This window comes from Prunus mume, linkage group LG1 (assembly GCF_029339155.1).
Source record: "Prunus mume cultivar Tortuosa linkage group LG1, ASM2933915v1, whole genome shotgun sequence".
NCBI lineage: Eukaryota > Viridiplantae > Streptophyta > Magnoliopsida > Rosales > Rosaceae > Prunus > Prunus mume.
In genome coordinates this window covers 30,347,883-30,361,142 of record NC_142698.1, presented here as the reverse complement: position 1 = coordinate 30,361,142, position 13,260 = coordinate 30,347,883, and the positions used below count along the sequence as shown (strand labels likewise).

The window sequence follows — 13,260 nt, the reverse complement described above, 5'->3', positions numbered from 1 at the left end:
TTGATTCAATTAAATCAAAGTAGTATAACCCCACCTTTGTAAAAACAGCAAGCGAATCGGATGCATAATAAAGCATCATAAGCGATATCTAAACATATACTAAAAATAATACCGGATACCGAATCCAAAATCCATGAATCACACTTCACAAAACCCACCACTCAAAACTTAAGAGTCCCGAGAGATTAAACTCTCGAGCGTACCCAATGGTACGACCGGTTGAAAGTATCCTTACCGAGAAATAAAACGACGAAGATTCATGTATATATATATAAATATAATAGTAATATAAAATATAACCAAATTTAGTTGTACCGGGAAACAATCCAGGGGGATTGTTTGACTAGTCCACATAAGCGAGCCATTCCTCAATTCACCATGTGTCTAGGGAACGAGCCGTCCAAGGGGAACTAAGTCTCACCAGCACGTACAGCGACACGGTCAAGCTTGCGCTGTAATACGATCCTATGCGCACAGATACCCCAAATTGGGTCCACAAGAACATCCCTTCAAGGATGTCCTGAAATAATTCCAAGTGTATCGTATCAATAATCAAGTTTCATATCCGGGAAGGTACATAGGATAGTGTTTAAAGAACTCCAAATAGACATATCAATGATCACACCTTTACATAAATTCATATTAACCTCCCAAGTACCCCACACATAACCATATGTGTATATATTCTCAAAACCCAAACACATTCGAATATATACCATATTCAATAAACAAAATAAAGCAATATGCCATGTTTTCCATGAATAAAGTCATGCTGAGGTTTGGAAAGAAAAGTCCACTCACAAATAGTCCCACACAGTTTGACCCTAAGAGGGTCCCGCTACGTATTCTGGGTCTGAGTACTTGATTGAGAATCAAAATCGATTAACATTAAGTGCTTCGAAACATACCTTTAAAATAAAACTGTAGCTTCTTGGGTTTCTAGTGAGTATGAGGAAAGAGATGTTCTAGGGTCCAACTACCTAATTCGCATGATGAAACAGCCTCGGAAGACACTCGGTCAACCGACGGTCAAACTTTCCAATACGGGTCAACTGGGCCCACGGGACCCACGACCTCCGTTTTTCAATCCGGGAGTTCCTATAGGTTTTGTAAGGTCTAGGATACACGTCCAACAAGTTTGGTCCGAAACGGACGGTTAGATCGCTCACGTTTATCACACGATTGGACAATTATCTCTGAAACCCTAACCCTAGGGTTGGCATTTCCGGAGAATACGGGACTCGTTTTACTGTCGTCGCCAAGTCCTACACGATCCTAAGGGTGTCTAGAGTAACATAATTCAATTTGGAAATGATCCAACGGTCGGAATATATCGAACTCGGATAACGCACAATATGCGCTAACTCCGTCGATAGTCAAACGACCTCAGAATCGAGATCCGAAAAATCCTACTCGCTCGTGACAACCTAAGGATCATACTGCCGGAACAATTTGCAACTCCACCACACTTGCCCCTTACGCACCGCCGGCTGACAGCGCGGTTGGCCAAGCGGGTGTGCGAGTAGAAATTCGATGGCCTGGCGGAAATCTCCAAATCACAAGTCACCCTCCCGACTCATGGGTCCTACTCAACTAGGAGCACTTCATTCAACTACGGCCAAGCCCAAAATGCGCGGGGAACTGGCGGCGGAATTTGATTGAAGCCGCCAAAACCTAACTCTCTCAAATCGGGTTTTATGCTACGAATTGATCAAATCCTATGCAATAGTCTAGGCTAGAACAAGGAAAAAGAGGAAGAACCTGCGGTTTCAGCAGAAATGGGCGGTGAGCGGCGACGCAGCGCCGGAATTAACTCCTTCGAACGATACGATACCGTCGACGAATCTCGAGATTTTGGTGAAATCGGGTGGTTTAGGTCAGGGACTTCATTCACTGAGTCGAGCAGGACCACCCTCTCGAGAGGGGGGGTGGCCGAAGTGTGGCGGCGTGGATTTTCTCGTCGGGTGAGCGATAACTTCGGGAGAGAAGGAGAAGAGCTCGTGGGGAGAGAGAGAGAGTGAGGTAAAGTGAAAACAAAACTGATTTTTTAACTAATACCTTTTCAATTTATTTACGGTTTTGCCACGAAGGTAATTTGATCGCAAAACTTGGTATAACTCCGATTCAAACTTACACCTTTGTCTCGATTCATTTGAACCACCCACGCAAGCAAACCACCTGTGGTCCCAAAATCCTTCGGATAAGAAAATGACCAAACTACACTGCCCCAAGGGTAATTTCGTAAATTCACATGTAATTAGATTAAATACTTTAAATTGGAAATTTCCTTGGAGTCGGGGTGTTACACCCTATTCCCAAGCAGTGGCGGATCTAGGATTCAAAAGTCAAGTAGGCGAAACTTACCTTAAAAACTCGACGGTACGAGTGAATTTTATTCATAAAAATAAAAAGATACACCTAGTTAGGGAAGACATAATGAGTCTTACCATCAAATATGCATATCTATATATAAATAAAAGCTTAACAAAAAAAAAAAGGAAGAAGAAGAAGAAGTAAATGCAATGCAACACAAAACTAAACTATTTAAATCTAAAACTTTACCCTACAAGGCTTAGAAATCTTAAATTCCTTAGTTATGTCTTCATTATCGATATTATTAACAAACTCTCTTTCAATGTGGAGAATCATGCAATCAGTAAGGAATTCATCAGCTACGGTACTCCAAAGTATAATCTTAATAATTCTCATACATGAAAAAGCTCGTTATGCTGTTGCTATAGAAACAAGAAGAGTCAACACCATTGAATCAACCTGTAAAGCAAATGGTAGTTTTTTGCCAAAGTTGTTTCAACCAATTGTTGACATAACTGAGGAAGAGTCGTGAGGTCCTTAAAGCATGGAAGGCGATGCATATCATTTTGAAAATACCTAAACTCAATTTCTAAAGCTTTCAAGTCACTTGGACTGAAATCAGCATGATAGAATTTCTCAGCAAGTTTACATAGATGCCCTTGAATGATTTTAAGGAATTACAAGGATCCAATGTTGAGTTAAGAATAAAAAGTTTAACTATTTGCTCTGGAAATCTGTCATTTAACTCCTTCAACATGCAATCTATCATATCATTAAATACATCAAGCGATAGTAATGTTCAACTATAATAAAATCTTTTTGTTGACAAAAACGACCACTAATTTTTTGGCTTTATGTGGTTAGGGTGAGGTTTGTTCTGCGGCACGATTCGTTAAAATAATTATTTTTTGTGTCGATCTATACGATTGACCCCGGACGTACCCATTTGCCGCGTGGAGAACCGAGTAAGTGGAAAGCAACAATATAACAATAATTTTATACAAGTTTTTTTACGATTCGCTGACTTCTAAGAAAAATATTATTTGGAAGGGAAGGAAGAGATATTTACAAAATATAATAAAAGAGTTATCACTCTATAGGTTTCCTCATTCCTATGATAGGGACTCATATAACGAGAACTCATATCATGAACATCAATACCATGTTGTTCACAAAATGATACCACACTTATGAATAAATCATCCTAGTCATGTGCCCTTTATATCTTGGAACTGTGATTTTGTGTTTTCAACAAAGTTTAAAGCACTTACAATATCTTGAGTTTTTGTCTGAAACACTTGACAAAGAAAGTTGGTCAATCCCATAATTTTATCCATCAAAAGCAATGAAAACACAAATTCAAAAGACATCATAACAATATAGTTACTCTCTGCATCGCCACGAAATTGTTGGTTATGTCTATAATCACTTATTCCCTAGAGAAGTATTTTAGTCTTTTTAAATAAACTCATCAAACTTGTAATAGAGGCAAAGTGAGATCCCCAACAAGTGGCTCCAGCTCGTTTCAAACTACGACATTGATTAAGTCTTCTATCTGTCTCAAGTTTCCCATAATTCAACAACTCTTTGAGTTCAACTTTTCGAATTAAATTTAACTCATTACGGTACTTAGGGTTTAGGGTATTGGGTATTGGGTAATTTTTGGTTTGGCAAACAATGGAGTAGCCGCTGCCTACCCTGCTCTTAGAGTAGAACTGCTCCTGGTAGGTTGGGTTTGAGTATGCAGAAGAAATTTAATTGTATTCCCGAATCCCAAGCCCTTCATTATTCTTAAATTGAGGGTTGTGCGAAGTTCAAACCTAACATTTTTTGCAAACGCGCGGATCCTTAGGAGCTGACGTTGACATGTATTCGATTATGTCAGCAGGCTACGTCCAAATTGGAAACCGAGTAATGTTTGGTGGGAAAAAAGTTGTGTTGCTCAACAGTTAATGCCTCTTTTTGTCTTTGAATTTTTGTTATGTACACTGTACACATGCGCCGCCTCCGTGGGTCACTCCCAGACGTTCATAAGTTTGCCGCATCAAGTTGCAAGGACGGCTGGGGCGACTACTTGCATGTGCATGGGCGGTGTTGCTCTTTTTTATATTTTCTTGAAACTAGTGATATTTAAGACAATGGGCGGCTGTGCTGAAAAAAAGAAAAGAAAAAAGTATTCATTGTTAGACTAGACATCTCACTGACTTCACAGACAAATTACGGTATAACATATATGAAAAAATAATTTATTAATGTTATAAAAGGAAAAATTTATGCTGTCAAATTATTATTTGTTTATTAAGAGAAATACATTAAAATTACAAAAATAAAAATTTATGGATACATGTCGTGATTTGTCTTTAAAGAATAATAATTTTTACATATAAAGAGCTAAGTAATTTCTACACCAGCCGCTCCCAAAATGAAAGCCAATCAACCACCTCCATAACTAGCACGTTGAAGCTTCCTCTATCGAAATTAGCTTACCTCTATCAAAATGTTATTTTAATATTTCAACTACGTTTAAAAACAAAAAAAATTCTGCTATCATTGGTGAGACTTCATTGTGGTTAATATAAAGCAAAATGTCATTATTTGTTCATGTAGTTTGTCCGTTTATCAGTTTGGTCTTTGTAGTTTCAATTTTGTTAATTTTATGTAGTTTCGAATTCCTAGCAATTTAAGGATACTTTGTAAATTCTATCAAATTCTTTCCAATGCCATCCAAAATATACACCTCCACGTCAATGACATGTACTTACCTAATCACATAATTGAATGAAAATTTGGACATATCCTTGATTTGCGAGGACATCAAACTACATGGGTCAAATTGCCAAAATTAAAACAACATAGTCGGAAGTGAAAAATATAACAAACTAGAGGAAGCAAAATTACTTTTTGCCCATTGTTAATGCCCATCTCCCACCCATGTGAAGAGAAACCTTAGGTCTACATCAGTCTGCTCCATCTACTATCTACCCACTGTGTATTCAATGTGTTCTTAGCAGTAGTGCATCTCAGAAGATATGTTGGATGAATTCATGTATGCTTCCCTCATTTTCTCCTATGTTTAAGGCATACCTTACTGCTAGCTCAACTGCAAGAATCTACTAATAATTATAAATTATTGGGACGGTGAACAACAAACAGAAACCCAACGACATGGCTCATGCATGTAGGTTGAAGTTATTGTCAAGAAAAAAAGAAAACAAAAAGGAAAAGTTAAAGTACAACCTTTATAAGTAGGCAAGACTTTCTATATATATGCACTCTGAGATTACTCAACCTATCCTTCAGATTTTTACAATGGAGTTGAAGAGCATACTAGGATATTTGCAGAACAAGACCATCTTAGTAACCGGAGCCACTGGCTTCCTTGGAATGGGTACATTAATTCTCTCTCTCTCTCTCTCTCTCTCTCTCTCTCTCTCTCTCTCTCTCTCTCTCTCTTATCGTAACTTAATTTACAAATGCACATGCAGTATTTGTGGAGAAAATACTAAGGGTTCAACCAGATGTGAAAAAGCTTTATCTTCTTTTAAGAGCTTCGGACACCAAATCAGCCACAGATCGTATGCAAAATCAGGTTTATATATAAATATGTATTTCATAATAGCCAAATAATTTTAATGTATCTTCTAATGACGTACATTTTATTAATGTTTACTTATTTTTATATATATTAAGATAATAGGGAAGGAGTTGTTCAGGGTTCTTAGAGAGAAATGGGGTGCAGAGTTTGATTCTTTCATAGCAAAAAAAGTTGTGGCTGTGCCAGGAGACGTAACTTTTGATGACCTAGGAGTGAAAGAATTCAGGTTGAGAGAAGAAATGTGCACTGACATTGAAATCATACTTAACTCTGCAGGAACCACAAATTTTGATGAAAGGTATATAGCTGTTATATTATATATGCATATAAATAAATATAATAAATATATATATAACAGAAATTCTCCTATGCGGACATCCGGACGTTATTATCGTGCGAACGCCATGTATTTTGTACTACCCTCCTGCTTCCTGCTTGTTTACAATAGCAGCACGATAATAACTTTGATAGTTATTATCTCAGAATGTTTTTTTCTGGTCTCAATTTCCTTTGATTTCCTTCACTGATATGTTGATTGTTTTTCAGCTTATGTATGTGGTGAAAGGGAAGGACTTATACTGGAGGACTCATCTTGCATGGATGAGATGGAAAAGGAGATCACTAAATTTGATTTCAAAGTGCAAGAGAAGAATTTGGTGGAAGAGAAACTGAATGAACTAAAGGCACAAAATGCGACAGAAGAAGTTATTACAACTACGATGAAGGATTTTGGCATTGAAAGGTTTTTTCGAGCATCCATCCAACTGTGCCCTATAAAACCACAAGAACGATTCTCAGTTTCGGACTTATTTTTCTCAAAATTTTATCAATAAGCAAAAAAAGAAGAAGTTATTTATGCAGTTCTCTAGCTCACCGATTCATTCATTGAATTGAGATAAAATGAGTGCCAAAATAATTTTTTTGCAGTGTGAAATTGTTTGTCTATTTTTTTTGGGGCTTTTCACTAATATCCTTACAGAATTTTCTCATTATTATTTCTTATATTCTTTCAGGGCTAAATTGTATGGATGGCCAAACACCTACGTTTTCACAAAAGCGATAGGAGAAATACTTCTAAGACACTCAAAAGAAAATCTATCCGTCGTTATCATACGTCCGACTGTAATCACTAGTACTTACAAAGAGCCATTTCCAGGTTGGGTCCAAGGTTTCAGGTATGAAACTTGCACGCTATCTAAAATTTCACTAGATTTTACTCAGAAAACATGCATAACTCAGTTTGTTTGTAAACAAAATTATAAGCTTAAATTATGAGACACTGGAACTAATAAAATAGATCAGTGGTTAATTATATTTTTTTTCCAAAATTTTCAATTTTTCATTGGGGACTGGGAAAGAAAACAAAAGGCTACTATTTTTTTCCTTTTTTTGGTAAAGAAAAGGCTAATCGTGTGCAATCTTGGTTGTTGTTGCAGAACCATTGATAGCGTAATTGCTGCTTATTGTAAAGGGAAGCTGACATGTTTGCTTGTGGATCCTATGTCAGTATTTGATATGGTAAGTTTAAGTAAACTTCATGGTTCTCCAAATACTCATAGGTACAAGCACACAACAGTAATTTTACAATCAAAACTATCGATTTTGAAATTATGCAGGTTCCTGTTGATATGGTGGTAAATTCAATAACTGTAGCTATGGTGGCAAATGCAAATAAATCGTCTAGTATCATTTACCATGTGGGAAGCTCTTTGAGAAATCCTATCAATTTCCTTAATATTCACAGTTTTGTCTTCCGATACTTCACAAAAAATCCATGGATTGACAAGGACGGAAAGCCTGTCAAGGTTGGCAAGTGTAAAATATTCAAGACTATGGCTACTTTTCGCATGTATATGCAAATTCGCTTCATGCTACCTTTGGAGGTTTGTGATTTCCCCCATTAACAGTAATTACAAAATTACAAATCACATACATATATATATATATGTATATGTATATGTATATTCATATATATTACTTTTAATTCTTGTTTGAAGGGTTTAAAGTTCGTAAACAAAGCATTTGGCGAATATTTTCAAGATCTGTATGTCAACTATAATCAGAAACTCAAATTGGTGATGCGCTTGGTAGAGCTATACGAGCCCTATATGCTATTTAAGGGCATGTACGTATGCATTATTTTGGCTGTCAATTAAACATAAGTACTTCTATCTATGTAATCATGCATTTAAGTTACTTTGATTTAAATGCAGCTTTGATGACAACAATGCCGAGGATCTGCGAAGGATAACAAGGGAGAGTTTCGTGGAATCGGAAACTTTCAATTTTGATCCAAAATGCATTGATTGGGAAGACTACTTTATGCACACACACATAGCTGGCCTTCAAAAACATGTTATGTTGAAACGATAATGGAGAGGTTCATGTATTACACAATATTCCTATTGAAGTTTCTACATGGCGTTGAGCTAAATGCTGTCAGTCTCTTTCTCACTCAAAAATGGTTACTAGAGAAGAGGACGTGGACGGTTGTATTCATGAAGCATCATATATACTAGCCCCTTGGGGCGTGTGCCAATTGGTTTTTTATATTTTATTTTAAGTTTTATTTATTTAGTTGTGTTTCATAAAAATTGGACTCATTATCTGAATTTATTTTAAATTTTAAATTTTTTAATATAAAAAAGTGTGAATTTACCATATTATCCTCATTTTATTAATAATTTCAATTCTTAATATTTGTATTAACCAATGGCATTTTCTGGTATTTTGAATGTTTAATCACTCTCTATAGATATATACTGTATACATGAATATTCTTCATTAATTTTTTAATTACTGGCAATTATAACCATATCCATTCTCCTTTAATATTTATTTATTTATATTTGTGGAAGAGAGTTTGAAGAAAACAATCAAACTAATCCTCGGATATGGTTTTGTAAATGACCGGCTAATGTTGGACTTCAATGTATGATTGAATGAAGAAAAAAAGGTGTGTACAATAAAAATGAAAGGGTTTTTAGGTCTAATGGTCCTTGGACTTTGACCCGATTCGCATTTTGGTCTCTCAATTTCCAAAATTGTTCCCGTAGTCCTTTAACTTCACTTTCGTTAAATGCAGAGGTAAAATAGTATTTTGGTATTATTTTTAATTTCCACCATCTAAATATTCCTTTCACCTAAAAAAATAAAAATAAAAACTAAAAAAAATTCTTCCTATCCTCGCCACAGTAGCCACAACCTCTCCAACCCAACCCCACCTAAACACACACAACCCGCAACCATCACCAAGCCTTACTTACCCTCACCAACCCGCCTAGTCCCAACCTCTTTTTCCACAAGAAGAAATATTTTTTTTTTTTTTTTCATCAACAAAATCGAGGACATGAAATAGAGTGAGGGAAGAAGCCATTGCATGGAGGGTGGGTATGGTTTGGGTGTGGATATTATGGGTTGTGGGTTGTGGGTTGTGGGAGCTCCATCAGTTGTTAGGGTGATGGGTTAATTGGCTCGGTGTATTAAGAAATATTTTTGTAAATATTTGAAATATCTTTACTTGCTCAAATTAGTGTAGGTCCAATTCCACTAATATTGGATCACGGCTTCGAAGCCTTAACAGGTAGCATTGATAGAAGGCTATGCATGTATATATGTATTGTACTATTTGACGTTTGTTTAATACAACAAAAAATTCAACCATTTATTTTCTAGAGATGGTATTAGAGCGTCATACTGGTACTTGACCATTTCCCTCCCACAGATGGAGAATTATTGAATGATCCACCCAAATACAATGGACTAGTTGGTTGATTGATCTACCTTACTATCACAAGGCCTGATATAGTATATCATGTTCAAACACTAAGTGAATTAATGCATCAGCCCTGCAAACGTCATTGGAATGCTGCCATATGGGTCCTTAAATACATCAAGAGGACTCCAGGTCAGGGTTTGTTATTTTCTGCCACCAACAATCTTACCTTAAAAGCCTTTTGTGATTCAGATTGGGGAGGTTGTCGTGTGATAAGGAGATCAGTTACAAGATACTGTGTTTTTCTTGGAAATTCACCTATCTCATGGAAATCCAAGAAACAAACAAATGTTTCAAGATCATGAGCAGAAGCTAAGTATCAAGCTATGGCCAATGCATGTTTGGAGCTGACTTCGCTACGCTTTATACTACAAGATTTAAAAGTCCCACAGATAGCCCATGCACCATTGTTTTGTGACAATCATGCAACTTTATATATTGCAACTAATCGTGTTTTCCATGAGTGTACAAAGCACATCGAAATTGATTGTCACATAGTTCGAGAAAAACTACAAGCTGGAATAATTAGTCCTTTGTATGTACTTACACACTTCCAATTGGCAGATGTTTTTACAAAGGCCTTGGGGAAGGATCAGTTTGTGACATTGCTTGACAAGTTGGGACTTCATGATATTCACTCTCCAACTTGAGGGAGAGTATTAAGAAATATCTTTGTAAATATTTGTAATATCTTTACTTGCCCAAATTAGTGTAGGTCAAATCCCATTAGAAGGCTATGCTTGTATATATGTATTGTACTATTTGAGTGTTTAATAGAACAAAATATTCAACAATTTATTTTCTTGAGACGATGTTGGGTGGAGGTTTGTCCATGGCTTTGTTGGATTGGAGGAAGGGAGATATATATATATATATATATATATCATTCATTGATTGGTGATGGGTTTTAATGGGCTTTTGACTTGGGGAGGAAGGGAGATATATGGATGGGGAGAGTTAGGTTGTAGCCTTGGGGAAGTGGGTGTGGGGTTTGAGTGCGCTAGTTAAGTCTCCTTTTGCTCATCATCTTCGATTTAGCTTCTTTTTTTTTTTTGGTTTTTTTTTTTTTTTTTGCCCATATTGTAAACTTAATGTTAGGTAAAATCATAATAACCCAATTCATGACCCAAGATCTTGAACTTCATGATTTTCACAATAACATTAGGTGAAAATTCAATTAGACTTAAATTACATACATACCTTGAATGATTAGTCTTCTACTATATCAAGATATATGTCTTGAGCGATTTGTAGGCGAGCCGTCAGTGTTGAGGAAATAGATTTCTCTCTCTAGTTTTTTGCACGGTTAGAAAACCCTAATACGTGTTTTCATCAGCATACACATAAGATGGGTATGTGCACCATTATAGACAGAGAGAGGACCCATTTTCTAGTGAAGCCCATAATCAATTACCACCCATCATGGTAATAAAATAGGAACCTACTTCTCTTTATTTGACCAATACAATTATTCTGAAAAATATTTATTAAACCAATTAAGCAATTTATTTACCACATAGGTCACTTTATGTAGGCCACACAAAATATTTACAAAAATATTCTTACATTCTCCCACTTGGCCCATATGATAAATTTACTATATGGTTCAATAAATAAACATTAGGCGCGCGATACATTCAGAATAATCCTCACTTTCATATGGTCAACATAAATACCGCATTTAAGCAATTGTCTAATGCGAGTCATGGCGGTTATGCATCAATAAGCAATATAATCCCTTTCATGTGCCACAACATTAGGAAATCACCTAAAACAATCCATAAGTGAGAAGTATCATAAAAGGTCCAATAATGTCTTTGTCAGAGACTACTCATGTTATCATCAAGGTCTTAAATATCGAGGGTTTCGGAAATATCGATGGTTCCAAAACACAGAAATATTGATGGAAATATCGGGAAAATATCGATATCGATAAAAATTGGATAAAAACCATGGAAATTGGGATAAATACATGGAAATTTTTAATGAAACTTTGTAAAAGTTTATTTAGTCAATCATCTATTATTTTAACACAAAATATTAGAAGGAAATGCATTGCATAGCATGTTTGAGTAATTTAAGTTGATTATATTGCGAACTGACAAAATCTGTGACTTAGAAAATCTAGAGTAATTAATGAAAGAAAATTAAACACCCTCTAGTAATTTATTTATCATTTTTACTACAATATTTTACACTTTATAAGTTGCATGGTAAGATACATGAGTAACTTTATTTCACGTTATTCATTGGACATCATGACATGGTACACGTTCTTATATTTATTATTTATCAAAAATTGAAAATTAATTAAAGATGTAAACCAACTTGATTTATCATGAAAATTAAGCACTTTACCATGCTTAAAAAATAATAGTGAAGATTGAAAATTAACTAAGAACATAAATAAAGTTATCCAAGGAAGAATTAAATAGGAAATAAAGAAAATGATTATAAAGATTTAAGTAATTAATCAACAATTTGAAGGGGAATTTAGTAATGTAAGTACTTATAATGAATAATAAAATAAGCAATAACATTAAATGGATTAAATAGGAAAGAAATAAATTATATTAAGTAATTAAATATTTGATCAACAATATAGAACAATAAGTAATTATTTTAGCACTCTTAGAACACTTGTCATTCTTGGAGAAAAGGACATTTGCGGTATCAACATAAATTCTTAGCGACATGGCAATAAAACATAAACACCTAGTCCTAAGATTAAAACCCGCAACTTCAATTCATCAACTATGGCCTCAAAGCAAACCATATATGCATAATGAATTCTCATTGTACTATTAATGTTCCAGTTCACTCTTATGGGCATTATATAATGCTAAACTTGTCCCCTCTCTGAATGGGAGCAACATTAATGAATAAACATTATTCCATATCATGTCTCTTTGGAACACTTACAATATGCTTATAATAAGACAAAATTAACAATTCATGTGATCTATTCTGGAATATTTCAATTCCAATCACAAAACTTGTCTCATCCATATATTTCATTCAAGGTTCTTAGAGAAAAAATTAATGGTTTCAACAATGAAAACCAAGACCAATATATAGCAAGCAAAATAGCATAAATATCCAAAATGAGAAATATAGACTTACTCCCACTGACCTTGAGATACATACAAAAATTAATAGTGCTTTCATTAAAGATTAAAAATTAAAAATATTACATATTATTAAACTTTGCATACCATAATAATTGCTAAATTATTAATTTTATACAGTAAATTCTTCAGTTTACAAAGCATGTGTTTCTTTCAATAAAAGAAAAGTCTTCGAGCTCATTCATGTAGACTTCTTTATTAAACATCTAATATTTTATCTTTCACATCCAGTGTAACTCTAATTCATAATGAGTTACGAATACCATTGTATGATTCTAAGTGAGTCATTCTTAGAAACAAGAGAGAATGTCACTTTATAATATATGCCTTCTTTCGTAATAAAATCGTTGGCCAATAGTGTGTCTTTATATCCATCTATATTGCCATTGGAGTTGTATGTAGTCATGAAGACACCCTTACACACAACTCGTCCTATACAGGCAAATTGA

General features: G+C 35.0%; 1 protein-coding gene across 2 annotated transcripts; it reads left to right on the top strand.

The window, feature by feature from the left end:
- The first annotated feature begins 5,462 nt into the window (after positions 1–5,462).
- Positions 5,463–8,569, top strand: LOC103328255 (fatty acyl-CoA reductase 3-like). Of its 2 annotated transcripts, XM_089044236.1 has the most exons (9): positions 5,463–5,701; positions 5,799–5,902; positions 6,004–6,292; positions 6,455–6,650; positions 6,922–7,083; positions 7,345–7,426; positions 7,525–7,791; positions 7,906–8,033; positions 8,122–8,569. In XM_089044236.1, the coding sequence occupies exons 1-9, from the start codon at positions 5,581–5,583 to the stop codon at positions 8,279–8,281; spliced, it is 1,509 nt and encodes a 502-aa protein (XP_088900362.1). In that variant the 5' UTR covers positions 5,463–5,580; the 3' UTR covers positions 8,282–8,569. The 2 variants fall into 2 exon arrangements, with proteins under 2 accessions (XP_088900362.1, XP_088900361.1); XM_089044235.1 differs by lacking the exons at positions 5,463–5,701; positions 5,799–5,902 and having other exon boundaries at positions 6,087–6,206.
- The last annotated feature ends 4,691 nt before the right edge of the window (positions 8,570–13,260 follow it).

What these genes read in the sequence shown, in the direction of transcription:
- LOC103328255 (XM_089044236.1), top strand. Translation starts at nt 5,581, where the DNA reads ATGCACTCTGAGATTACTCAACCTATCCTTCAGATTTTTACAATGGAG. An exon ending in CAGATCGTATGCAAAATCAG is followed by an intron (nt 5,903 to 6,003) that starts GTTTATATATAA and finishes ATATATATTAAG; the next exon opens with ATAATAGGGAAGGAGTTGTT. An exon ending in GCTTCATGCTACCTTTGGAG is followed by an intron (nt 7,792 to 7,905) that starts GTTTGTGATTTC and finishes TCTTGTTTGAAG; the next exon opens with GGTTTAAAGTTCGTAAACAA.